Source organism: Anolis sagrei, chromosome 9, assembly GCF_037176765.1.
Source record: "Anolis sagrei isolate rAnoSag1 chromosome 9, rAnoSag1.mat, whole genome shotgun sequence".
Taxonomy (NCBI): domain Eukaryota; kingdom Metazoa; phylum Chordata; class Lepidosauria; order Squamata; family Dactyloidae; genus Anolis; species Anolis sagrei.
Genome location: NC_090029.1, coordinates 1,234,917 through 1,262,687, shown reverse-complemented (window position 1 = coordinate 1,262,687; position 27,771 = coordinate 1,234,917). Strand labels below are relative to the sequence as shown.

At 43.4% G+C, this 27,771-nt stretch overlaps 1 protein-coding gene across 2 annotated transcripts in view; it reads right to left on the bottom strand.

The window, feature by feature from the left end:
* Window positions 1-27,496, bottom strand: part of ZNF280D (zinc finger protein 280D) — a 48,915-nt gene extending 21,419 nt beyond the window's left edge. Inside the window, exons 1-12 of one of the 2 annotated variants that reach the window (XM_067471190.1) lie at window positions 27,360-27,496; window positions 21,999-22,150; window positions 19,331-19,396; window positions 18,971-19,242; window positions 16,522-16,615; window positions 13,651-13,785; window positions 13,334-13,437; window positions 9,592-9,812; window positions 5,844-6,001; window positions 2,917-3,017; window positions 2,680-2,826; window positions 42-176 (exon numbers count right to left, since the gene is read on the bottom strand). In XM_067471190.1, the coding sequence (XP_067327291.1) occupies window positions 42-176; window positions 2,680-2,826; window positions 2,917-3,017; window positions 5,844-6,001; window positions 9,592-9,812; window positions 13,334-13,437; window positions 13,651-13,785; window positions 16,522-16,615; window positions 18,971-19,242; window positions 19,331-19,396; window positions 21,999-22,140 (1,575 nt within the window). In that variant the 5' untranslated portion in view covers window positions 22,141-22,150; window positions 27,360-27,496. The remainder of the gene's footprint in view (window positions 1-41; window positions 177-2,679; window positions 2,827-2,916; window positions 3,018-5,843; window positions 6,002-9,591; window positions 9,813-13,333; window positions 13,438-13,650; window positions 13,786-16,521; window positions 16,616-18,970; window positions 19,243-19,330; window positions 19,397-21,998; window positions 22,151-27,359) is intronic. The other variant, XM_067471191.1, reaches the window with a different exon arrangement.
* Window positions 27,497-27,771: the final 275 nt, after the last annotated feature.

The following is a 27,771-nucleotide window of genomic DNA, read 5'->3' as shown; positions in this document are numbered from 1 at the left end:
CAGAAGGAAGGGTTTCCATGCGACACGTGGTGCTTACTTACTTTGGTTCCGGGAGGCAAGCCTTCCAACTGGGCCGGTTTCTTAAAGGTGCGGTGATGCTGGGATTTATGCTCCAGTTTTTCTTTGCAGGTCAGGAACTGAAGCCGGCACTTGGTGCAGCGGTGCACCCCCTTTTTCTGCAAGAAGGTTTGCAATTCCATTATTGATCAAATAATTTTTTTAAAGTAATTTTTTATTAATCAGTTTAAAATATAAATACATGGAAAGAGGGGAAATATTCAGAGAGTAGAAAACTAGGAAATACAGTCAGTAAAGGCCACTACCAAGAGAGAAGGAAAAAAAACAACGCCCAAAATACAAAAATCAAATAAAATGACTTCTATTCCGATCTCAGGATCTTATCTTTTATTTCATTATTATTAACTTCTTCTTTGTTTCTTTCTCTTTTCTATTCTTTTCATAGTCATAAAAAAGAACCCAGTCTGTCTTTTTTATAGATTTAAAATAATATAAATGGGTTCCTGAATGAAGTGCATACAACAAAAGGTTGAATAGCTAGCCATCTGTCCGAGATGATTTCCACTCCGGTGGGAAGCTTCCCATCAAGAAGGTGAAGTATCATAGCAATGAAGATGGAGAATAGAGTTGGGGCAATAACACATCATCCCTGTTTGACACCCGATTCCACTTTAAATGGGTCACTTTGGGAGCCACTGCGCATTCAGAAGATCTACAAGCCAGCTCTAATAAAGTGCTTCTGGGACATAGTACTGGAGGTTATCCTATTCCGGAAAGGTACATCGGAATAGCCAGGTCTTCAAGTTCTTCCTAAAGACTGCCAATGTGGGTACTAGTCTAATGTCTTTGGGGAGGGTGTTCCAAAGTTGGGGGGCAACCACAGAGAAGGCCCTGTCCCTTGTCCCGACCAAACGCGCCTGTGACGCAGGTGGAATCGTGAGCAGGGCCTCTCTGGATGAACGGAGGGAGCGCGTGGGTTCATAAACGGAGATGCGGTCACGCAGGTAGGCAGGTCCCAAACCGTTCAGGGCTTTGTAGGTGAGCACCTGCACCTTGAATTGGGCTCGGTAGGTAAACGGCAGCCAGTGGAGCTCCTTAAACAGGAGGGTTGACCTCTCTCTGTAAGGAGCCCCAGTTAACATCCTGGCCGCCGCCCGTTGAACCAGTTGGAATTTCCGAGCCGTTTTCAAGGGCAGCCCCACGTAGAGCACATTACAGTAATCCAACCTAGAGGTGTGACTAAGGCATGGACCACCCTGGCCAAATCAGCATTTGCGAAGTACGGTCGCAGCTGGCGCACAAGTCTTAACTGTGGCTGGGTGGACCGGGCAGTGGGGACATCCATCTGCCCACCCTGGATGGCGAGGCATTACGCCCGTCCTCGTTGGTCAAGAGCCTGGGAGCCCTTTTGGACCCTCTGCTGACAATGGAGGCCCAGGTCTCTGCCGTGAGCAGAACCGCCTTCTTTCTTTCACCTGCGGCAGGCTAGACGGCTGCCCCCCTACCTGTCCAGGGACGACCTAGCTACGGTGATCCAGGCTACGGTCATCTCAAGGCTGGACTACTGTAACGCCCTCTACATTGGCCTCCCTCTGTCGGTGATTCGGAAGCTCAAGTTGGTACAAAATGCAGCTGCTCGGCTTCTTGCGGGAATTCCGATGAGATGCCACATAACACCAATCTTACTACAGCTGCATTGGTTACCAATTGAGCACCGGATCACTTCCAAAGTGATGGGACTCCCCTTGAAGGCCTTGCATGGTCTGGGGCCAATGTATCTAAGAGATCGTCTCACCCCCTCCCAACCCCAGAGATCCCTCCGCTCTGAGGACCAAGATCTATTGGAAGTCCCCAGTGTCAAGACCTTGCGTCTAACGGCAACCAGACGCAGAGCCTTCACAGCAGTGGCGCCATCACTCTGGAATGCTCTGCCACCTGAAGTTCGTGCCCTGCGGGACTTACCAGCTTTCTGCAGGGCATGGAAGACATACCTGTTCCGACAGGCTTTTAATGTTTGATACTGTTGTTTTTAAATTGTTTTAAATTGCTTTTAAACTTTGTTAGATTTTAGCTATTCTTGTAAGCCGCTCCAAGCCCCAGGGGAGTGGCGGCATAGAAGTTTAAATAATAAATAAATAAATAAATAAATAAATAAACTGTGCAAAAGCCCTCCCAGACACCGCCGACGCCTGAGCCTCCAACGTAAGTGATGAATCCAAGAGGACTCCCAAACTGTGGACCTGTGGCTTCAGGGGGAGTGTGACCCCCGTCCAACACAGGTTGCCACCCTATACCCCGATCCGGTTTACGATTGACCAGGAGGACCTCTGTCTTGTCGGGATTGATCTTCAGCTTGTTCCTCCTCATCCAGAGAGACACAGCGGCCAGGCACTCGTCCAGCACCTGAGGGGCTTCCTTGGACTTAGGTGGAAAGGAGTAGTAGAGTTGTGTGTACAAATATATGCGAATGTAGGGAGCAGAGTGGAAACAGACAATATAATAATGCAATTGTATTGGGTTCTTCATTGCATTGGTATCTTCATTAGCAGCTCTTGCTGAGCAGTAATAACTAATAATAAAAATAAAGATCAACCTCCAAGACGCCTTCCTTGTGAGTGGATTTGCTGAAGGGGTTTTTTTGCAGAGCGCTGCGCTGCTTACCTGGTGCCGCATGAAGTGGTGCATGTAGGGCGCCCCAATCTTAATGACCTTAAGGCAAAACGGGCAGAGCAGGTTCTTTGTGTTCTCGTGGACGGCCCTGAAGTGCTTGTCCACATCCGAAAACACCGACGATCTGTAACTGCACACCTAGAAACACGGGAAGGAGGAAGGAAGGTTTGAAGCGGAAGTGTCGCTCTGCCAATGCACAGATCCACACACACGCGTGTTTCCAGGTACCTGGCAGACGTAGGGCATCTCTCCCGGCTTGTGATTGTCCTTCATGTGCTGCAAAAGGATCTGCTCTGTTTCAAAGGACAGCTCACAGATTTTGCAGATGGCTGGGAGAAAGGAGAAAAAATGGCAGAAAAGGGGGGGAAATAATCATTTTGCAGGAACAAAGGCTTTGCACATTTATTGTATATTTATTTATTTATTTATTATTTCAATTACTTCTACCCCGCCATTCTCACTCCCGAGGGGGGACTCAGGGCGGCTTACAAACAACGGCACAATTCGATGCCTGAATCAATAAACAAACAATACCTACAACAATTTAGACAGTTAACAAGTTAAAAACATTAGTACATAATAAAATAGCAAAACAATCTCATGCTCAGTCTTCAGAGTTCCGTATATCCATTCCATTCAATTCGTCCATGTTTGTTGTCAGATCTTCCTTTAGCTGCCAGCATGTCCAAAAGCTTGGTCCCATATCCAGGTCTTCAGTTTTTTCCTGAATGTCAGAAGGGAGGTCGCTGATCTAATCTCCCCGGGGAGTGAGTTCCACAGGTGAGGGGCCACCACTGAGAAGGCCCTGCTCCTCGTCCCCGCCAACCTCACTTGTGATAGTGGCGGAGTCGAGAGCAGGGCCTCCCCGGACGATCTTAAATTTCGAGATGGGATGTAGAGGGAGATCCGTTCGGACAAATACACTGGGCCGGAACCCTATAGGGTTTTGTAGGTTAAAACCAGCACTTTGAATTGTGCTCGGAATTGGATCAGCAGCCAGTGGAGCTGATGTAACAGGGGGGTGGTGTGCTCCCTGTACGTCGCTCCAGTGAGCAATCTGGCTGCCTCCCGCTGGACTAGTTGTAGTTTCCGAGCAGTCTTCAAAGGCAATCCCCAACCGGGATGTAACAAGAGCGTGGACCACCGTGGCCAGATCTGACTTCCCAAGGTACGGGCGCAGCTGGCGCACAAGTTTTAATTGTGCAAAAGCTCTCCCAGCCACCGCTGAGACCTGGGGTTCCAGGCTCAGCGATGAGTCCAGGATCACTCTCAAGCTGCGAACCTGTGTCTTCAGGGGGAGTGTAACCCCGTCTAACACAGGCTGTAACCCTATGCCCTGTTCGGCCTTACGACTGACCAGGAGGACCTCTGTCTTGTCTGGATTCAATTTCAATTTGTTAGCTCTCATCCAGTCCGACACAGCAGCTAAACACCGGTTCAAGGTCCGGACAGCCTCCTTGGTGACAGGTGGAAAGGAGTGACAGATTTGGACATCATCTGTGTAGAAATAACATCTCATTCCGAAACTCCGAATGATCTCTCCCAACGGCTTCATGTAGATGTTAAATAACATCGGGGACAGAATTGAACCCTGTGGGACTCCACACAACAACGGTTGTGGGGTCGAACAGGTGTCACCCAGTAACACCTTCTGGGACCGTCCCTCAAGGAAGGATCGGAGCCATTGCAAGGCCGTGCCCCCGAGCCCCATATCCATGAGGCGACCCAGAAGGATACCGTGATCGACGGTATCGAAGGCCGCTGAGAGGTCCAGCAGAACTAACAGGGACACACTCCCCCTGTCCAGCTCCCTGCGGAGATCATCTACCAAGGCGACCAAGGCTATATCTTAACTTACTGTATATACTCGAATGTAAGCCTAGATTTTCAGCCCTCTTTTTAGGCTGAAAAGCTCCCTCGAGATTATTTATTGTTTTACTCTGTTATTAGTATTATTTTATTACCTTTATTATTTTACTCTATTATTATTGCATTTATTATTTTTCTCTATTTATTACTGTTTATATTACATTTATACATTTCTCTATTTTATTATTATTATTATTATTATTATTATTATTATTATTATTATTATTACATATATTATTTTACTCCCTTAATTATTATGGGAAGGATAGGTGAGCACATTTACATGGAAGAAGGTGAGAATCATGGTTTAATTGGAGTTGGACAGTCTTATCTTAAATTACGGTTTTATGTAAATATCCAAAAGCATTTCACCTACTGAAGCCTCAATTAATGTACCGTATATATTCGAGTATAAGCCGACCCGAATATAAGCTGACCCACCAAATTTTACCACAAAAAACTGGGAAAGTGTATTGACTCGAGTATAAGCCAAGGGTGGGAAATGCAGGAGCTACCATTAATTTCAAAATAAAAATAAGATACCAATAGAATTATATTTAGGCATTAGTAGGTTAAATATTTTTGAATATTTACATAAAACTGTAATTCACGATAAGACTGTCCAACTCTGATTAAACCATTATTCAAACCTTTTTCAATGTAAATATGTTTACATGTCCTCCAATAATAATAAATAGAGTAAAATAATAATAATAGAGTGAAATAATAAATGTAACAATAATAATAAATAGAGTAAAATAATAAATGTAATAATAACAGCAATAATAAAATAATAAATAAAATAATAATAATAATAACAACAAGAAAGTAAAATAATAAAAAACATTGACTCGAGTATAAGCCGAGGGAGACTTTTTCAGCCTAAAAAAAGGACTGAAAAACTAGGCTTATACTCAAGTATATACAGTAATTCTGTTGGTATCCATTTTTATTTTGCATTTCCCATCCTCGGCTTATTTGTAGTAAAATTAGATGCCTTGGCTTATATTCGAGTATATACGGTATATCAATTCACAAATATTTTTTAAAAAATTGTATTTTCCATTATTTTAAATTTGCATTCAGTGTGTCATATGAGTGTTATCTGCCTTGAGTCCCTATGGGGAGAAAAGCGGGGCGGAAGTGTAGATGACAAAAATAATAAATGTATTATCCGCCACCTCTTTGTGGCTCAAGGAGAAGCGCCACCAGGCCAAGAGTCCTGTTTCCATTATTTCTTGGTCCTGAGCACACAAGAGTGTGTCCCCAGCCCACTCCCAACTCACTGGAGCACTCGTGGGGCGTGTGGGTGGTCTCGATGTGGCACTGGAGCTGGAAGGGGGTGGGGAACTGCCGGAAGCAGTGCTGGCAGGTGGTGTGGCTCTCCCAGCTCTCGCTGTTCTGCTTCTCCAGCTCCAGGTGGTGCTTCATGTGGTTCATGAACCTGAGCAGAAAAAAGGAAGGAAGGAAGGAAGGAAGGAAGGAAGGACATCGTCATTACAGGTGTCCAGGAACCCACCAAGTCCAGAACATGTCAGGATTAATTTAGTTATGTACTAGCTGTCCCCTGCCACGCGTTGCTGTGGCCCAGTCTGTTGATCTGGAAAATAAAGTAATGAGAAAGTGTTGGTTTCTAATCTATGTAATTTCTTTCTGCTTCTGGGTAAACAGTATTTCTTGTTGTTTCTTTGTCAGTGTTGATGTGGAGAGTGTCTAGTTTGCCAACTCTGGAACATGCAACAAATAATTGTCCTTCTTTAGGAGTCCCTTTCAAATCTATGATACAATATCTGTGTGTGTTTGAATCATATTTATCTATCTATATCTATGGCTGGGTGGTCCTATCTGGGAAGGGCTTTGATTATCTTTTCTTGCCCTGGTGAAGGGAGTTGGATTGGGTGGCCTTACGTATTATCTGTTGGTCATGGGGATTCTGTGTGGAAGGTTTGCCCCAATTCTGTCATTGGTGGGGTTCAGAATGCTCCTTGATTGAAGGTGAACTATAAATCCCAGTAACTACAACTCCCAAATGTTAAGGTCTATTTCCCCCAAATTCCATCTGTGTTTATATTTGTGCATATTGAGTGTTCGTGCCAAGTTTGGTCCAGATCCATCATTGTTTGAGTCCACAATGCTCTCTGGATGTAGGTGAACTACAACTCCCAAACTCAAGGTCAATGCCCACCAAACCCTTCCAGTATTTTCTGTTGGTCATGGGAGTTCTGTGTGCCAAGTTTGGTTCAATTCCATCATTGGTGGAGTTCAGAATGCTCTTTGATTGTAGGTAAACTATAAATCTCAGCAATTACAATTCCCAAATGACAAAATCATATTTTTTGAGTGATGGTCACTCCTTGTGTTGTGAGATGTTTTGTTGCCAAATTTGGTGTGATTTTATTCATTGGTTCTTTTGTTTTTAAGGTACTCATTATGCACAGAGCATTTATATATATATATAGATGTGTTTTAAATGTGCTTCTATGTATTTCCAAGATGGATTCCATTGTGTATTAGAAATTCTGTGCAGAATGTTTCTTCCATGAGGCTGGGATTATGTGACCTTGAGGGAAGATCATGTTTGCTCTTGCTGGGAACAGAAGGGAGTAACCAGTCTCAGCAAGAAGAGATTAGCAGATGTGAAGAGACTTTCGTTTTGACTGGTTTCTAATTGTAGCTCGCTGTAGTAAGACGTGTAAGGAAAAATAGGGGGTCTTTTATTACATGTGACGGGGGGGGGGGGGGGACCTTTATTTTCAATCCCACCGCTGCCACCACTGTAAAAAAAAATATACGAGGGAATTACAGGAGATGAGAGAGAATGGTGTGTGTGTAATGGCAGGTTTGCTGCCACCACCCCAAATTACAGTTTGAGGAATTGTCTTGTTGTTGTACTTGAGGTAAAATGTCCCTATACACCGGCTCTTCCTTTTGGCTCCCTTTCTGGTGACTGAATAGTAGAGATGTGGAGGCTGACTGGATCTAACCTTATATGATGAAACAAGGCTGAGGCAGATTAACAGGAAACTAGAGAACAGGTTTATTGAAGTATTTGAAGCAAACAACTGACTACTGAGAGGTACATACGCATAGTTTGCTTCTGAAGCACAGACTTATTAAGCAAATGGTTTCTTTAGAAGGAGTAACTTTTCCTTATCATGAGCTATTTTCCTCACACTATCCTGTAATATGTAACAGTGCGTTTCTTCAGCCAGCCGCCCCTGGCTGCCTTCCAGAGTATCTAGGTTACCCCTGGACTACTCTGAACTTTAGGGAAATAAACCCACTTGTATTCCGTCCTAATACAACTAAACAAGCCTTCCCTTTGACTGCCCTAGTCAAACTATACAGAAGCACTTGCTCTGTAATTATTCCCTAACAGGCTAATTCCTAGCTCACTAAGAAACTCTCTTTTCCCTGTCTGAAATCCTAATCTTTTCTCTGCTAGATCAAATCCTTCTCTCTCCCTCTTCTGTCAGAAATGACAGCCTATTTACACTCTCCTTCAACTCCTCCCCTTGGGGTCTGAACCAATCAGGAGTTAGCTGACTCCTCCCCTTGCCTCTCTGCCTATACCATCATGTCTGCCATCCTGAGCTGCCTTCCCAACATGGAGGCCAGCTCACTGACTCCCAGGCTGCGGCCTACGAAGAAAAGGTATGAGTTCATTACAAATGTGCTTAGTAAAACTTAGTTTCTTTTGTAACTCAAAGCCTGCAGAGTCTTTATTTTGCAACACAGTGTCTGTTGATCTAGCAATCCTTCCGCTGTGCGCTGCCTAACTCTGACAGAACATACAGCTTGAAGGTGCGACATTAGGAACACATTTGTCCCTCTCAAGCTGATGGGGCCCCAGAGCCTCTTGTGTGGCGGACTTGACCCCAAAGAGCCTCAAACTGAGGGAAAACGTCCTGAGAGCATCTTTCTTCGGTCATTTCGATTCAAGAAATAGAAAGTGGATCTTCGAGATTACCTTATTTACTAAATTGTAAGATGCACCCCAATTACCAATAAGAGACACCTGCGATACTCAGTTACGAAACACGGTGCTGATTGTCACACTGCATTTTTATGTCCAGCCATTATTCCCTTGTAAAGTACTTTAAGGGTTTTGTAGACGGCTAGTCATTTATTTATTTATTTATATTTATTATCTATACAAATAAAAATGTAATGTTCGTTTGTGGGATTAACAGAACTCAAAAACCATTGGACGAATTGACACCAAATTTGGACACAAGACACCTATCAGGCCAATGTATGTCCTTCACTTAAAAAAATGATTTTGTCATTTGGGAGTTGTAGTTCTTGGGATTTCTAGTTCACCTAGAATCACAGAGCATTCTGAACCCCACCTATGATGGAATTGAACCAAACTTGGCACACAGTTCCCCCATGACCAGCAGAAAATATTGGAATGGTTTGGTGGGCAGTATCCTATGGTTTTGGAGTTGTAGTTCACCTACATCCAGAGATCACTGTGGACTCAAACAATGAGGGGTCTGGACCAAACTTTACAAGTATACTCAATTATGGTGGAGTTTGGGGAAAATAGAATCTTGACATTTGGGAGTTGTAGTTGCTGGGATTTATAGTTCACCTACAATCACAGAGCATTCTGAACCCCACCAAGGATGGAATTGAACCAAACTTGGCACACAGGACCCCCATGACCAACATAAAACACTGTGTTTTCTACTGGTCTTCGGTGACCCCTCTGGCATCCCCTTAGGGGTCCCGATCCCCAGGTTGAGAAACACTGTATTAGTGCCAAACCTCCCACACAGAACCCCCATGTGGGCCACAGCAACGCGTGGCAGGGGACGGCTAGTTTACCATATTTATCTACAGCCTCTCTCAGCCCGAAGGCGACTCGAGGCAGTTTACAATCGGCAATCAACGCCAGCAACAACAGAAAATATAATTAAAAACATTAACGTATAATATAGACCATATAAAAGCAGTAGAAACAATAAAAGCAATAAAACACAATGGCTGGGGCTGAAGGGGGAGAAAGGGGGGGGAGGGGAGGCTCACCTGACATTACTCTTGAGGTGCTTCATGCAACTGGCGCACTTGAAGGTGGTGTGGGTCTTCTGCTCCTGGCGCACCTGCTGCACGTTCCCCTCGTGCTGCCCGTAGTAGAAGTCGTTCACCAGCATGATCAGCTTCCCGGGCTCCGACTCCATGGCCCTGGTCCAGGGCCCCAAGCTTTCTGCCGCACCCAGGAAGGAGGGCACCATCTCCGGGCAGCAATACTGAGAGAAGGAAGGGAGGGAGGAAAGGAGAGTGGCTCTCACTTTCACGGCTCACAAAAGGAATGTAACCTCATGTGAAGGTGCCGCAAGGCTCAGCCCTATATTCACCTGGAAGTTCAGCAATCCCTTTGTAAACAGGCTGGATGTCAAATGAACCCCTCCAGTGTGACCCTTAACCTTTTCCTTACTGGCACAAACAAATCCCAACTAGTTAATGGGTGACACCCAAAAGGAGGTAGCAAAACCCAAATCCCTGTTTCTCTCATTACAAGCGATCCAGTGAAGCTCTGTTGCACCTGTTGCAACCCAGAGCAGGAAACGAGACCATAAGATAACAATCCACCACACTTGACTGTGGGGAAAAAACAATCCCTTTTAATTGGTGAAAAATGGTTACAAAATAGAGGAAAATGCAGTCAAAAAGCCACAGTAAAATTCAGCAGTCAGGAAAATCCATGAATTAGATCCAAATCCAAAAGCAACACTGCAAAAACCTGGAACCTGCTAGCAAACCACTAACCGTACTTGGAGCACTAGAAGCCTCTTGGAATGTAGGCCATGGGAAACAGGGAAATCTGCCAAGGTAATGCCTCAGTCTAAACGATGCCTGATCTAATGAGACAACCTGGTGAGAGGCGCTTAAAGCTGAAGAAACTGTTTCGTGACATGCCTCCAGGCTTTGAAGCCTGTGTTTCCTTCTCCCTTGATCTGCTTGATCTTCGCAGACTCTGCGATTCACTCCTGTTTTTCCAAATCTGTCCTTTTCTATCCTCATTAAGGAAGCCAGGTGTTAGCTCCTCTGGAGAGCTATCACCACTTGGCTCTGCAACATTCTCATCAGAATGTGTAGTTTCACTTTCCAAGCTGACCTCAGAATCATTTTCATTACCATCAGGGAGAAATACATTTTCAGTAGCATCAGGAAATACAATCAGAGAATCAGGTTCAGGTTCACACGCAGGCTGAACACCAACAGCACCTCAGAGTAGAGTCACCTTGCTGAAGAACACCAAACTGCACACAGCCAGTAGTCTTTATGGTTTATTAAAAATAAAAGGTAAACAAGTTCTTAAAAGCAAAGGTTAATGTTTCAAAAGATCAATATAACCAAGCACTTGAAGCTTAATCCAAAAAGGCATCAGCAAAGCAAAACCCAAGAGAACATGACAGAGTCCTGGAACCATGAACAACAAAACTGCAAGATAATCCAGCCTAGCTTAGGGAAGCTCCTTAGGTAAACGCGAAGTTGCTTTGACAAAGACCTGGTCTCAAACACACTGCAAAACACGAAGGCATTTCTCTGGCCTCTGGCCTCCCTCTTGTTAGCTATTCTTTCACTCCTTCGAATTCAGAATTCCAACTGGTCAGCCCAATCTAAAGTCCCCATGTCGTCAAGGTCAGTCTGTTCGTTAGCCTGTTTCCCTGCTTGCTCATTACCAGGCTGAGAACTATCTTCCTTCTCTGAGTGAGACTGAACCTGGATATTTTCAGTATCAACACTCTCATGCCTTACTGTGGGAAATTGCATTTCTTCACTGTCTATATAACAGGCATTTCTTCACTGTCTATAACAGGGACATTTTGACCCAAACTATGAACCTGAGTCCCATCATCCTCATCAGAAACACTCTGATTCCAGCTGAGTCACAAAAAGCTCATCAATTCAGCATTATATTTATTTACACCCCCTTTTCTCTCTACAAAGCACCCCAGTACAATTGAAAATCTACAAATATATAAACATTAAAGCAGAATTAAATATCATTGGTATTTTTAAAAAACAGTTATTATCATCACCACCTGTATTAGAATTCAGATCCCACTTTTCTCAGCCAAAGAAGACTCAGAGCAGCTAACATTAAAAACCACAACAACACACAAATTAAAACTCAATTCATATAAACATTAAATAAGATTGAAGAATAACAATATTCAATATATACAGTTAAATCCAATTAACCCTTTAAACGGGGGACATGAGAGAAGCAAGACACAAATGACCAGAAAGATAGCTCTCAGCCTGGTTCTCAGCCTGATAATGAACAAGCAGGGAAACAGGCTAACTGCCAGAAGGGACAGAGAGCTTCATCTATGCTGATGATCATGCCATCACCGCTCAAGCAGGGAGCTTTGAGATGGAAGAACAGAAGCTCTCCGAAGATCTAGGTGCTCTTACTGCCTATGACAGGGAAAACCAGCTGATCCCTAACCCATCTAAAACACAGACATGTGCCTTTCACCTTAAGAACAGACAAGCATCCCGAGCTCTGAGGATCATTACCTGGGAAGGAATCCCACTGGAGCATTGCAGCGCACCCAAATACCTGGGAGTCACTCTGGACCGTGCTCTGACCTACAAGAAGCACTGCCTGAACATCAAGCAAAAAGTGGGTGCTAGAAACAATATCATAGGAAACCTTACTGGCACAACCTGGGGATCACAACCAGGCACAGTGAAGACATCTGCCCTTGCACTATGCTACTCTGCTGCTGAGTACGCATGCCCAGTGTGGAACACATCTCACCACGCTAAAACAGTGGATGTGGCTCTTCATGAGACATGCCGCATTATCACGGGGTGCCTGCGCCCTACACCACGAGAGAAACTACACTGCTTAGCTGGTATTGCACCACCTGACATCCGCCGGGAAGTGGCAGCCAATAGTGAAAGGACCAAGGCAGTGACATCTCCAGCTTATCCCCTGTTTGGGTATCAGCCAGCACGTCAACGACATAAATCAAGAAATAGTTTTCTAAGATCTACAGAGACAGTCGCTGGAAAACCCCAGCAAGCGAGAGTCCAAAAGTGGTAGGCTGAAACCCAGAACCTCAACCCATGGCTGATACCAAATGAGAGACTCCCCAAGGGGCACACAGAAGACTTGGAAGGCGCTGAACAAACTGCACTCTGACACCACGAGATGCGAGTGCGGAGAAGAGCCAACCACTGACCACCTGCTGCAATGCACCATGAGCCCTGCCACATGATGCACAAGGGAGGACCTCCTTGCTGCAACACCAGAGGCACTCCAAGGGGACAGAGACTGGTCAAAGGACATTTAATCAACTACCAAGCTTGCAAATTCTGTGTTTTCTCTGTCTGTTTGTTTGTTTTTGTTAATAATGTAATACAAATGTTTGGTTGCTGGCGACACGATAAATAATTAAATAAATAAATAAATTCTTAAATTACAGAATGACCGGCATTAACTGATTTATGAGGTCATGAAGAAGACTCCAGCAAAGCATTCCAGTGGGGAAGCATGCGGGGAATGCGGAAGTGCTTCAACAGCGTCGCAGATGGACGATGAAAGCGACAGCTCCCCTGGCGGCCAAAAAAAGTTAAATAGCCTCTGTGTATGCCTGTATATGTCTGTATGTCAAAAATTGGCATTGAATGTTTGCCATATATGTGTACACTGTAATCCGCCCTGAGTCCCCTGCGGGGTGAGGAGAAGGGCGGAATAGAAAAGCTGTAAATAAATAAATATTTTGACAGTCCCCATTCTTGCGATATTTACCTTTATGTGGTTTTTTAATGGCTCCAAAAGATTGAAATGAATATTGCACTTTGGACAGGCCTGCGGGAAAGGTGCACCATTCTTCATGTTTGCAGACAGAACACCTTCAAATGGAAAAAAGGAAAGCGTGAGGACTTCCTATCTGTCACTTGACCAGATGCTCTTTCCACAGGCACCCGGTGTTTCAGATCCTCAAACAAAGCATCAGACAAACCAACAGGAGTAAAATACAGGGGCATTTTTTTCACATTTTAGGTCTAGGAGAGGCATTAGAACACAAACAAACCAGGAAGGGCAAACCAGGAAGTGACCCTTACCTTTCTGAAAGAGGTCATTTGGAGACTGGACTGAAATCAACTCGGGGGAATCCCCTCCGTCTCCCATGTCGTTCCCCTTGGTCTTTTTGGGAAGGATACAGTCAGCTTCGGAAGTCGAGGGACGCTTGGACAAGCCTGCAAATAGAGTCAAGCGCCTCTGGTTTTTATAAGCCCCACCAGCTGCTTCGCGGCCCCAAATTTATTTATTTACTACGCTTATATACCGCAATTCTCAGCCTACTGGCGACAAATCCAGGCCGGTCTTTGCTTGCTCCCTTCTGCAGGGCCTTACTCTAACTCCGTAGGCCAGGGGTCCTCAAACTAAAGCCCAAGGGATGGATACGGCCCCTCCAAGGTCATTTACCCGGCCCTCGCTCAGGGTCAACCTAAGTCTGAAACTACTTGAAAGCACACAACAACAACAACAATCCTATCTCATCAGCCAAAAGCAGGCCCACACTTTCCATTGAAATACCAATAAGTTTATATTTGTTAAAATTGTTCTCCATTTTAATTATTGTACAGTTTTTAAGTGTTTTTTGCACTACAAATAAAATATGTGCAGTGTGCATAGGAATTCATTCATGTTTTTTTTCTCCAAATTACGATCTGGCCCTCCAACAGTTTGAGGGACTCTGACCTGGCCCTCTGTTTAAAACGTTCAAGGACCCCTGCCGTAGACTGTTTTCCCGTTTTCCCTTTCAAGGCAAAAGGGCACACGGCACATAGGCGCCTTTCCCGTGACTTCTCAGGATCATAAAAATACCAAGAAGGTCCTGAACTGTTAAGGAACTCTGGAAAGGCAAGGAATCGCTTTGGTTTGGACAGTTTGAGAAGAAAAGGAGGATAAAACAGAAACCAGACCAGGAACTATAATGATTCGATACTACACACTATCTTTCAACAAAATCTTCCACTTGCTTAGCTTTTTAGAAATTGTTTGGGGGCTGAAAATTAGGGAACCACTTCATAATTCTAGGAGAAAATACTTCATAATCTGTTTTCCCTTGAACCTTCAATTCAAGTGGAAAACTTGAATGAAGTTTCCTTCTCTGTATCAGTCCTGCTTGCCCAGAAAACAGGTTCGAATTGGCCTGGTAATACATTAAATGGTTTTCTTCCTCTCTCAGGCACACATCTCTATAAATAAAAATGTCATGTTCGTTTGTGGTATTCACAGAACTAAAAAACCCTGGATGAATTGGCACCAAATTTGAACACGATACACCTAACAACCCAATGTATGTTCTCCACTCAAAAAACCAATGAAAACAAATAGCAGAAAGGACTTCTGAACTACATGTCCACAAAGGAGAAACTGCAGGTCTACAAAGAGACCCATGGCCACTCCCTCTCCTCCTCGCGGGGAAACAGCCGAGGTTGTTAAAGCTTGAGGAGCCAGGCACGCATGCATCCCCCCCCCCCCCCACACACACACACAAGCGAGAGTAGGCCGCATGGAGCCCCCTCTCTTTCCCTGCCATGCCAGGAGGGCGATCTCCTCCTCTTTCTGTAGACCCTTCTTTCTTTTTTAACTCTTTCCTTTCTGTCTGACCTGCTCGCCTGTCTCCGGCAACACAAGCACATATTTAACACACACACACACACACAGAGGAGGTAGCTGCCTCTGCCACACTCCACCCAAAAGGACTCCCTTCCCTTCTTTCCTCCCTTTCTTTCCTTTTCTTCCTTCCTTCCCCTTCCTTTCCTCTCCTCCTCCTTCCTTGCTGTCCCTCCCTCCTTCCTTCTCTTCCTTCCTGTCCCTCCTTTCTTCTTCCTTTCCTTCCTCCCTCCCTTTCTTTCCTCCTTCTTTCCCTTTCTTCATTTCATTCCCACCCTCCTTTCTTCACCACCTCCTTCCTTTCCCTCCTTCCCTCTCCATCCTTTACTTCCTGTCCCTCCTTCTTTCTTTTCCTTCTCTTCCCTTTCCCTCCTTCCTTCTCCATCCTTTCCTTCCTGTCCCTCCTTCTTTCTTTTCCTTCCCTTTCCCTCCTTCCTTCCTTCTTCCTTTCCCTCCTTCCTTCTCCATCCTTTCCTTCCTGTGCCTCCTTCTTTCTTTTCCTTCCCTTCCCTTTCCCTCCTTCCTTCTTCCTTTCCCTCCTTCCTTCTCCATCTTTTCCTTCCTGTCCCTCCTTCTTTCTTTTCCTTCCCTTCCCTTTCCCTCCTTCCTTTCCCTCCTTCCTTCTCCATCTTTTCCTTCCTGTCCCTCCTTCTTTCTTTTCCTTCCCTTCCCTTTCCCTCCTTCCTTCCTTCTTCCTTTCCCTCCTTCCTTCTTCATCCATTCCTTCCTGTCCCTCCTTCTTTCTTTTCCTTCCCTTCCCTTTCCCTCCTTCCTTCTCCATCCTTTCCTTCCTGTTCCTCCTTCTTTCTTTTCCTTCCCTTCCCTTTCCCTCCTTCCTTCCTTCTTCCTTTCCCTATGTAAGATATAAATACAATTTTTATATATTGTTATATAGATTACTATATAATATGTTACACATACACACACACATATATATAATACAAATTAAATTGAAGCGACAGTCAAGGAGTAACGAGGGAAAGAAGGATGGAGACAAGGAGGGAGGGAAAGAAGAAAGGAAAGAAAGAGAAGCAAGGAAGGAGAGAAGGAAATAAAAAGTGGAAGGAAAATGAGAGGGAAAGAAGGAGAGAAGGAACGAAAGACAGGGAAGGAAGGATGTAACCAAAGAGCAAAGAAGGGGGAAAGAAACAGGTAGAGATGGAAGAAAGAAGAGAAATAGGAAGGGAAAGAAATAGAGGAAAGGAAGGAAAGAAAGAGGGAGGGAAGTTTGGCCACAGCAAAGCGTGGCGGGTTCGGCTAGTTCTTGTATATAAGTCCATTACGAAGGATGGAAACGTTTTCAAGCATACCTGTCAAATTCACCATGGATCCACCCTGGCATTGCAGTTCTCCTGAATTCAGCCTCAAGCCAAAGCCAAGGCCAGAAGTGTTATTTGGTGTAACCTGTGGAGAAAGGGGTCTTTTGCTCAGGGTTATCTTTTTCTGTAAAGCCTTCTACTTCCAAAAGCTAAATGCAGAGTTTCCAGTACAACTTTGATCATAATTATGGGCATGCCTGCTTCGTTTGATGAAAGGAAAGAAACACTCCAGCAAATTCGCTACACCATTCTGCTACCACATACCAAGAAATCATTTCTTTCCCTTGGTTTGTATTTTTCCTTGAGGAAACTCCCAAACTGACTACATCCTGGCCTGCAATTGCACTTGTTGCCACAATCCTTGAGTCCAGTACCCTGACCCTAATGCACTGTTACTACTGAACAATTTTTTAAAATTTTTGTTGTTGTATAATACATAGAAACATACCATCTTTGAAATTAACATTCAAAATACCAGTATTTTCCCCAATCCCCCCACCCTCACCCAGGAATAGTTAAGTACTGTTCCTGTGTTTATTACAATTGTTCAATCATGAGAATAGTCTTATTTAACACCGTATATGTATCTTTCCCCTTTATTCTGTATACGAAACCCTTCCATTTTGCTTCCCAGGTCCTTCTGCTTATAATAACTTTACCTTTCGCTAATATAATCTTGGAGAAGGTAATCGGCTAGATATTTATACCAAGTTTTTATATCCCATTTCTTGTGGTCCTTCCAGCCCTGGGCCTCTGAGGCTTTGATTGCCTCTATCATGTGTTATATTATTTCCTAATTTTCTTTATATTCCCCTTTACTTTCCAATTTCTAGGTGAAAAATTGAGTCTTGTTCCATTCTATATTTATCCCTAATAGCTCCTCCATTTCCTTCCTGATTATTTCTTGGAACTTTTGGATTTTTTCGCATTCCCACCACATGTGGGCGTATGTTCCTATTTTTCCGCAGTTGTGCCAACATAATGTTGGGCACGTTTTCATAATATGCGCCAGTTGCACGCGAGTTCTGTATCATTTTGTCAGTATTTTCCGTTGCATTTCTTTAATCTTCAGGTGTTTTATTTTATTGATTGAATTCATCCAATTGCCTATTTCTCTCTCACTGCAACTTAATTCCTCCCTCCAGACTTCTATTACGGTAGATTTTGTATAATATTGTATTTCTGTGATTATTTTATATATAAATCCCATGATTCCTTTCTCCTTCTCAACTTTCCATTTTATTATTTTGTCAAAATTTGTTTCTGAGGTTTCCTTAGTCTTCAATTCTGTTAGCTTTTTAGACAGCCCTCCCCATTGTAACCCACAAGCCCACATTTACCGTATATACTCGAGTATAAGCCGACCCAAATATAAGCCGACACACCAAATTTTACCACAAAAAACTGGGAAAATGTATTGACTCGCGTATAAGCCAAGGGTGGGAAATGCAACTGCTACTGGTAAATTTCAAAATAAAATTAGATACCAATACAGTTACATTAATTGAGACATCAGCAGGCTAAATGTTTTCGAATATTTACATAAAAGTGCAATTTAGGATAAGGCTGCCCAACTCTGATTAAATCATTATTCTAACCTTCAATGTAAATTTGCTTGCATATCCTTCTAATAAAAATAGAGTAATACAATAAATGTAATAATAATACCAATAATAATAGAGTAAAAATGGAAATGTAATAATAACAGTAATAATAGAGAAAAATAATAAATGTAATAACAATAATAGAGTGAAATAATATATAAATAATGACAACAATAATAAACTAAAATGATCAATGTAACAATATATATTTATGGGTTGTTGTAGGTTTTTCCGGGCTATATGGCCATGTTTATTTATATATTTATTATGTATTTCTAACAGGGTAAAATAAGAAATAACTTTGACGCGACTATAAGCCGAGGGAGACTTTTTTAAGACTTAAAAAAGGACTAAAAAACTAGGCTTATACTCAAGTATATACAGTATCTTTTGTTTCCTCCCATTGAATTACAGTCCCATCTGGTTTTAGTAAGTCCTCAATCTTTGTTATTCCATTCTGTTCCAGTTTCTTTAGTATACTGCAATATGGCTGGGGTTTTCTGTTGTCTATGGAACCTATTGGGAGCTTGTCTATTTTATTTATTGGGAGTTTGTTTTGCCATTTTCCCCAACAGGTCATTGTTGATAACAAGGGGCCTCCTTTTATGTTTTTTAGTTCTTTTCCCCCAATTTTCCCCATAATGCAAGATCCATATTCCCACCCGTCTGTTAATTTCTCTATCCTAACCTATCTTTTGGGATCTCTAATATCTAATTCTAGTAACTTACCCAGTTGACAAGCTTCATAGTAATTCTGGAGGCAAGTATAGACCCTGAAGAATAAGCTAGAGCCCTCCCCGCTCTCTTGGAGCAAGGCAGAAGGGTCAAGTGCCTACCCGGCTTAAGGTGATCGGCTGTGCGGTGACTGTGGCCACAGGTCTGGAGGCCGGCTGGGCCAGCCCCGGCAAGCTGAGATTCCTGCAGAGGGAGGGAGAGCGGCTGATGGGCTGGGAGAGGCCAGCACTGGCCTTGGCTGCTTCCTGAGGTCCGGAGCACCCGGAGAGGGGCCGCTGCAAGGCCAAAGGGGTCCCAGGCGCGCTGCTGCTAACCCGCGGCTGCGGCTGGACAGCCAATGTGCTGGTGGCCGGTCTGGTCGCGGGCTGGAACCCTGCAAAGACAGGTATGTGGCACTCACAAGGCGGGGACCCTGTCAGGTCTGACACCTGCCCCACAACACTTCCATCCACGTCCATTACCTCTTTTGGCGGCCCCATTCTGAATCCCAATCCGCGGGGAACTGGGGTTAACCCTGTTCAATATATCTGAAGACAAAGGAAACTAATGACAGCATTACCTCACCATGAAATTACACCAATTCCTGAGTAAGCCCCCCAAACATTTGGCATTCTTTACCCCAAGAACAGCTGTCAGACCCCTCTAAATAAATTCAACAACAAGCTAACTATGTCTTGCCTAATAAGCCAATTCAATTAAAATAAACCTTAGCTGTAATTCTGATCCTATTATGGAGGTATGACACACTGAGTTATATAGGACTGACTGAGGAACGGTAAGGAATCCCTGAATTATGGTAACTCTCTTTGGTCTTATGACTTTATGAGGCAAAGCACAGAAGAACACAATATTAATAATTTGTAATATCATTAATAATATGATATTATAATTATATATTTTTATTACACGTAATATGCTAAAACACAAAAGAGACATGCACAAGAAGTGGAAAAAGGGAGAAATCACCAAAGAATAATACTACAATATAATGGTATAGTACAATATAATAATATTTAATACTGATATTGTACTATGCTAATAACACAATATATTGTATGTATATATACGTACAATGAGAAGGGCGGCATATAAATGTCGTAAATAATTAATTAATAAATAAACATTAGTAGAAGAGAGCAAAATAATCCTTTCTTGTTTCAAGCTATCAGTGGACACTTCTAAAAGGAACCAAATAAAGGAAACCAATAAAGGAATTGTCGTGATGTAATAGTACACAGTCTTAAACAAAGGTCTTCCTCAACGTCTAAAACTAAGAAGTTTTTGGGGAAAAATGGAAACAATATTTAAAATACCACTCCGAGTGTTAATGGAAGTATTAGGAAATAATAATATTAATACAAAAGAACAAGAACTGTTAAAATTATTATTATTCTAGCAGAACAAGCAGTACTAGCATGGTGATGGAAAGATGAATAATAATAATAATAATAATAATAATAATAATAAGACTTTATTTGTACCCCACTACCATCTCCCGAGGGACTCTTACGGTGCGGCTTACATGAGTCCGAGCCCACAATACAACAATAACAATAACAGCAATAATACAAAAAAAAAACTCATAGCAAAATAATCAAAAAAACAATAACAATAACACGACGCAATTAAAAACCAATGGCTGGGCCAAATGTAATAATTAAAAAAAATTAAAAATAATGCTTGGCATGAACAGGTAACATGTAATTGGGATAAAGGTTTTGGAGAGGGAAGAAATGTGCAGAATATGTTGGTACAACTATATTTATGACCAGGTGGTCCAATCTGAAATCATACTGTAGTGAATTTTATGATCTATGTTGTATTTTTGGTGTGTAGCTCTAGGTTACTATATGGCTGATAGGGAAGAAATGGCTCAAATAGGGTAGCAACAGTGAAGGCAGGATTAATTTGCATATGTGAAGCCGATTGGTTGTATGCAGATGAGAGTATGCCAGGATTTGAAAAGGCCGCTGAGCCAGAATGGCAATTACAGAACTGAACATTCTAAAGGGGCGGACTCAAGTTTGAAAGAAGCAGTTAGAGTTTGTCAGTTAAAAAAGAGAAGTGGGGAGCAGTTAGAAACCTCGAGAGAAGCAGCTGGGAAAATAGAGCTCAAGGTTTAAGGAAAAATAAGAAGGCGTCAGTGTGGCCTAAGTCAGAAAATAGTTCAGCCAAGGGTATATGAAGAAAGTAACATATTTGTTGATGTGAGATAGTGAGGGTTTCATAAGAAAAGTCAACTGAGTGAATGATACTGAATGTAACACTCGAGACTGTAACAAAACACAAATGTAACCATAAAGCATTGGAACCAGAAGCTATAAACTTTATTACTTGGTTGCTTACCGGAGTGTCTCAAGCATGTGATATAAAGCACAAAGGTTTAACGGCTCATAAGAAAGCCACAGCCAATTTAAAAAGAAAACTGCAGCAGTACAAGGCGGTAAAGGGATTTAGAAAGGAAATTCTTTTTCCTCTCACGGAGTCAAGAAGAAAGGCCAGAAACAGAGTACGTCCCAGGTATTAAAGTGGCAACAGAAAACTACATATGTGGTGTGGCATTACGTATTCAGTTATGTGCAATGTTACGCCCCAAACAAACCATATGTAATCTGGAAAGATATACAGGAGGATAAAATAGAAGAAATTTAAAATATATGGAATGGATAGAAAGCAGTGAAGCCAATGTAAATATTGTACAAATAAACTAAGAAAATTGTGCACATGGTTAAGGACAAAGAAATAAAGAAAATATGTGGTCTGGGGGAAGGGTGATGGGGATGAGGGGTGTTAGCAATAAAATAAAATGTCATCAAAGAGAAGAACGTATAAAAGGAGAAGGCGCAGATAAAAGAACTGTTGTATAAAAATGAGACATTTATAAGTATATGCACCAATGGAAATTAAATAAGATGATGCAAAGCTGGCAATAATAATAATAAAAATCCTTCAACATCACTTATAGAATTAATTTAAGGGTGGTAAACACATGACTTGAACACTGATTTGTGATTTGGAAAGCAAATGTTTGGTAATCCATGGTCACGCTACAACCAATCTGCACCACCCCCAGAGTCTGCACTTTGTGGCCCAGCCTAAAAGGCGTCCAAAATGCCCCCTTCTCCTTACAGGAACTGCTTGGCTTGGCACTCAGGATCTCGCCCATAAAGATGAGTTCGTCATCGTCGTCGTCATCCACAACAATGGGCTTCTCCTTCTGCTGCCAGGGCTCCAGCTCCTCCTCTTCGCATTCCATGAACAGCTCCGCCATGATGGCAGCACTGAAGGACAAGGCACCAACATCAGAAACTGAGGCAATGGCTGCACCTATGGCTTATTAAGCAGAGAAACTCATTGAAAATGTCCTAAAACAGTGTTTCTCAACCTGCACGTCGGAACCCCGGGGGGGGGGGGGGTCGCGAGAGGGTGTCCGAAGGGTCGCCAAAGACCATCAGATAACACACCATTTTCTCTTGATCATCTGGGTTACGTATGGAAAGTTAGGTTCAATTCTATTGTTGGTGGGGTTCAGAATGCTCTTTGATTATAGGTGAACTATACATCCCAGCAACTACAACTCCCAAATACCAAGGTCTATTTTCCCCAAACTCCACTAGTGTTCACATTTGGGCATATTGCGTATTTATGTCAAATTCTGGTCCTGATCCATCATTGTTTGAGTCCACAGATATAGATGAACTACAACTCCCAAACTCAAGATCCATACCCACCAAACCCTGCTAGTGTTTTCTGGTGGTCATGGGAGTCCTGTGTGCCAAGATTGGTTCAGTTCCATCACTGGTGGAGATCAGAATGCTCTTTGATTGTAGGTGAACTATAAATCCCAGCAAGTACAACTCTCAAATGATAAAACCAGTCCCTCCCCACAACCCCAGTAGTATTCAAATTTGGGCATATTGGGTATTTGTGCCAAATTTTGCCCAGTGAACAAAAATACATCCTGCATATCAGATATTTACATTACAATTCATAACAGTAGCAGAATTACATTTATGAAGTAAGAATGAAAATAATTTTATGGTTGGGGGTCACCACAACATGAGGGGTTGTGGCATTAGGAAGGTTGAGAACCACCGTCCTAAAAGGAACATCAGGTGAACCAAAGACATTACCAGGAAATGCACCATAAAAGTACTGGGTCACTCTGCTTTGATGGCATAGGATGCGTTATTATATTAGTAATAACATCACATATCAAAGCATATTCTTGTGCATATTAAAATACTTATTTAAATGAAATAAACAATAACCATGGCATGTGATTTTAAAATTCATAGTTAGAACTGACTGGGCAGGCCTGCCAGAAGACATAGGTCTTTCAAATTGTGATTCAAATCCCAACAGCACATGTATTTAAAGTGTTTAGCACAGTGGTTCTCAACCTTCCTAATGCCGCGACCCCTTAGTAAAGGTCCTCATGTTGTGGTGACCCCCAACCATAACATTATTTTCGTAGCTACTTCATAACTGTAATTTTGCTACTGTTATGAATTGTGATGTAAATATCTGATACGCAGGATGTATTTTCAGTCGCTGGACCAAATATCCGATACGCCCAAAATTTGAATACTGGTGGGGTTGGGGGTGATTGATTTTGTCATTTGGTAATCCTGGAGTTGCTGGGATTTATAGTTCACCTTTAATCAAAGAGCATTCTGAACTCCACCAATGATGGAATTGAATCAAACATGGCACACAGAATTCCCATAACCAAGAGAAAATACTGGGAAGGTCTGGTGGAAATTGATCTTGAGTTTTTCGAGTTGTAGTTCACCTATATCCAGACTGTGGACTCAAGCAATAATTGATCTGGATCAAACTCGGCACAAATACTCAATATGCCCAAATGTGAACACTGGTAGAGTTTGGAGAAAATAGACCTTGCCATTTGGGAGTTGTAGTTGTTGGGATTTATAGCTCACCCACGATGAAATAGCATTCTGAACCCCACCAATGATAGAATTGGACCAAACTTCCCACACAGAACCCCCATGACCAACAGAAAATACTATGTTTTCTGATGGTCTTTGGTGACCCCTCTGACACCCCCTCGGGGTCCCAACCCCCAGGTTGAGAAACACTGGTCTAGCACCAAAGCGTATTTAATTAAAACAGTCTACTGGATGAACTAATCAATAATTCCAGTGTTTACTGCACTCAAAATCAAGTCACATTCCTCTACTTAGTGCCCGCTGCCTTCTTCATGAAAAGATTATGGGGAAGAGGTATCATAGCTTATGCTGTGCTATGATACCTAGTGGCACAGCAGGATAAACCGCTGAGCTGAACTTGCTGACCGAAAGATTGCTGGTTCAAGTACGGGGAGACGAGTGAGCTACTGCTGTCAGGCCCAGCTTCTGCCAACCTAGCAGTTCGAAAACTGTCTAGTCGGACACGACTAGACTGAAAGAAAGGGGAAACTTTTACCTTTTGATAAGGCATTAAAACATCTTGCCTTGTAACACTATGATGGCTAAATATGCCACTTAAAGTGTACTGTGGTTTGTATTGTCAAAAGCTTTCATGGCTGGAATCACTGGGTTGTTATAGGTTTTTTCAGGCTATATGGCCATGTTCTAGAGGCATTCTCTCCTGACATTTTGCCTGCATCTATGACAAGCATCCTCAGAGGTAGTGAGGTCTGTTGGAACTAGGAAAAAGGGTTTATATATCTGTGGAATAATGACCAGGGTGGGACAAAGGACTCTTGTCTGCTGGAGCTAGGTGTGAATGTCCCAACTGACCACCTTGATTACCATTTGGCGGCCTGACAGTGCCTGGAGCAATCTTTTGTTGAGAGGTGATTAGATGTCCTTGTTTGTTTCCTCTCTGTTGTTGTGCTGTTGTAATTTTAGAGTTTTTAAATAGTGGGAACCAGATTTTGTTCATTTTCATGGTTTCGTCCTTTCTGTTGAAATTGTCTAGTTCAATGGCTTCTCTGTGTGGTCTGACATGGTGGTTGTGAGAGTGGTCCCATTGTTTCTCTTCTATTTCGCATCCTTCGTCTGATTCCCATACCAGTTTCCATTCCTTTCCTCCAACAGAAAGGAGGAAACCATGAAAATGAACAAAATCTGGCTACCAGTATTAAAAAACTCTAAAATTACAACAGCACAACAACTGAGAGGAAACAAACAAGGCCATCTAATTACTTCTCAACAAACGTTTGTCCTAGACACTGTCTGGCCATTATATGCTAATCAAGGTGATCAGTTGAAACATTCCCCCCTAGCTCCAGCAGACAAGAGTCCTTTGTCCCACCCTGGTCATTCCGCAGACATATAAACCCTTTTTCCTAGTTCCAACAGACCTCACTACCTCAGAGGATGCTTGCCAGAGATGCAGGTGAAACATCAGGAGAAAATGCCTCTAGACGAGTGTTTCTCTACCTTCCTAATGCCGAGACCCTTTAATGCAGTCCCTCATGTTGCGGTGACCCCGAAGCATAACATTCTTTTGTTGCTACTTTGTAATATCTGATATGCAGGATGTATTTTCATTCACTGGACCAAATTTGGCACAAATTACCTGATACGTCCACATTTGAATACTAGTGGGTTTAGGGGGGATTGATTGATTTTGTCATTTGAGAGTTGTCGCTGGGATTTATAGTTCACCTACAATCAAAGAACAATGTGAACTTCACCAATGACGGAATTAAAGTTGGCACACAGAACTCCCATGACCAACAGAAAATACTGGAAAGGTGAACAACAAAAGATTCCCCCAGGCTCAGCCAGGCCTTTTAATGCTAATCAAGGTGGTCAGTTGAAACATTGACACCTAGCTCCAGCAGACAAGAGTCCTTTGTCCCACCCTGGTCATTTATTTATTTATTTATTTGCTATACTTGTATACCACTGTTTCTCAGCCTAGCCGGCAACTCAACGTGGTTTACAACAAAATATAACAATCAACAGTATACAGTTTAAAAGCATAAAAACATAGTGCACAATACATATATCAACAAACAATCCAATTAATCTCCTGACTAAAGTCGTGATCCAGTTTCGTCGTCCATATTGCCAGTCCTTTTATCATTACATTCCTTGCACTGAGTTAACCGAATGCCTGCTCGAACATCCAGGTTTTCAATCTTCTACGGAATACCATCAATGAGGGGGCTGATCTTACCTCCATGGGAAGGGCGTTCCACAGCAGAGGGGCCACCACAGAAAAGGCCCTGTCTCTCGTCCCCGCCAACCGCACCTGTGAAGCAGGCGGGATAGAGAGCAGGGCCTCCCCAGAAGATCTTAGGGTCCTGGTGGGCTGATAGGGAAGTCTGACTTGGCCACGGTGGTACACGCTCTGGTCACATCCCGTCTTGACTACTGCAACGCTCTCTACGTGGGGCTGCCCTTGAAGATGGCCCGGAAGCTTCAGCTAGTCCAGCGCGCGGCAGCCATGTTACTAACAGGAGCGGGACGCAGGGAGCATACAACGCCCTTGTTGTTCCAGCTCCACTGGCTGCCGATCTGCTACCGGGCCCAATTTAAGGTGCTGGTGTTATCCTACAAAGCCCTAAACGGTTCCAGCCCAAAATACCTTTCGGACCGCATCTCGGCCTATGAGCCCACAAGGACCTTGAGATCGTCTGGGGAGGCCCTTCTCTCGATCCCGCCTGCCTCACAGGCACGTCTGGCGGGGACGAGAGAGAGGGCCTTCTCAGTGGTGGCCCCCCGGCTGTGGAACACCCTCCCTGTTGACATCAGACAGGCGCCCTCCCTTATGTCTTTCCGTAAGAGCCTAAAGACATGGCTATTTGAGAAGGCATTCAACTGGAACGGTATATGGATTACGAGATTGGTTATGATTCTACGATAAGACGGTGCGGATTATTTTAGTGTAATTATATTATTGTGTACTAGTGATATGTTGATTTTTTGTTATTGCTTTATTGTAAATTGTCTTTTATATGTTGTACACCACCGTGAGTCGCCCTAGGGCTGAGAACGGTGGTCAACAAATGCAGCAAATAAATAAATAATAAATAAATAGGCCGAGATATGTTCGGATAGGTAAGTTGTCATCATTCCACAGATATATAAACCCTTTTTTCCTAGTTCCAACAGACCTCACTCCCTCTGAGGATGCTTGCCATAGATGCAGGCGAAACGTCAGGAGAGAATGCCTCTAGAACATGGCCATGTAACCCAAAAAAACCTACAACAACCTAAATAATAAATTACCCAGCTATAATTATTACAAAATAATAATAATAGTAATAATAATAATAATAATAATAATGAAATTGCACGACCCCATTAAAAGATGAACCGTAATTAAAAGGAGAGCCCACCCCCAGGCCACGTGACGCCCTCCCAAAGTGAGAAAGAGAGGGAGGGAGGGAGAGGAGGCCAAGATGGCGGCGGGGGCGCCCGTCTCGTAGGCAACGGCCCGGGCCTGCAGAAGAAGAAGAGAAGGAGGAAAACAGGGGGAAAGGGAAGCGCTGGCGGGCGGGCTCCTTACCGGGCGGGGGCCAAACGCCAGTCCGAAGCAGCAGCCCTCAGGCGTACAGGCCTCACGTCCCTCAAGAGGCGGCCGCAGGAGCGCCTCTGTTTGCGCGCCCGCTTCCTTCCGCTGAGGGACGCAGGAGGAATGGTTGCCGAAAGGCAGGCTGGGAAATCTGGGCCTGGACGGATATTGGCCCCGCCCTCCTCCTCCGCCTCCTCCTCCTCGCGCTTGCGCACTACTACACCCTTCCATCTCCTCTTCCTCGCGCGTGCGCACTACTACACCCTTCCTCGGCGTCCTCCTTGCGCGTGCGCACTACTACACCCTTCCATCTCCTCTTCCTCGCGCGTGCGCACTACTACACCCTTCCTCCCCTCCTCCTCCTCGCGCGTGCGCACTACTACACCATTCTTCCTTCTCCCTCCTC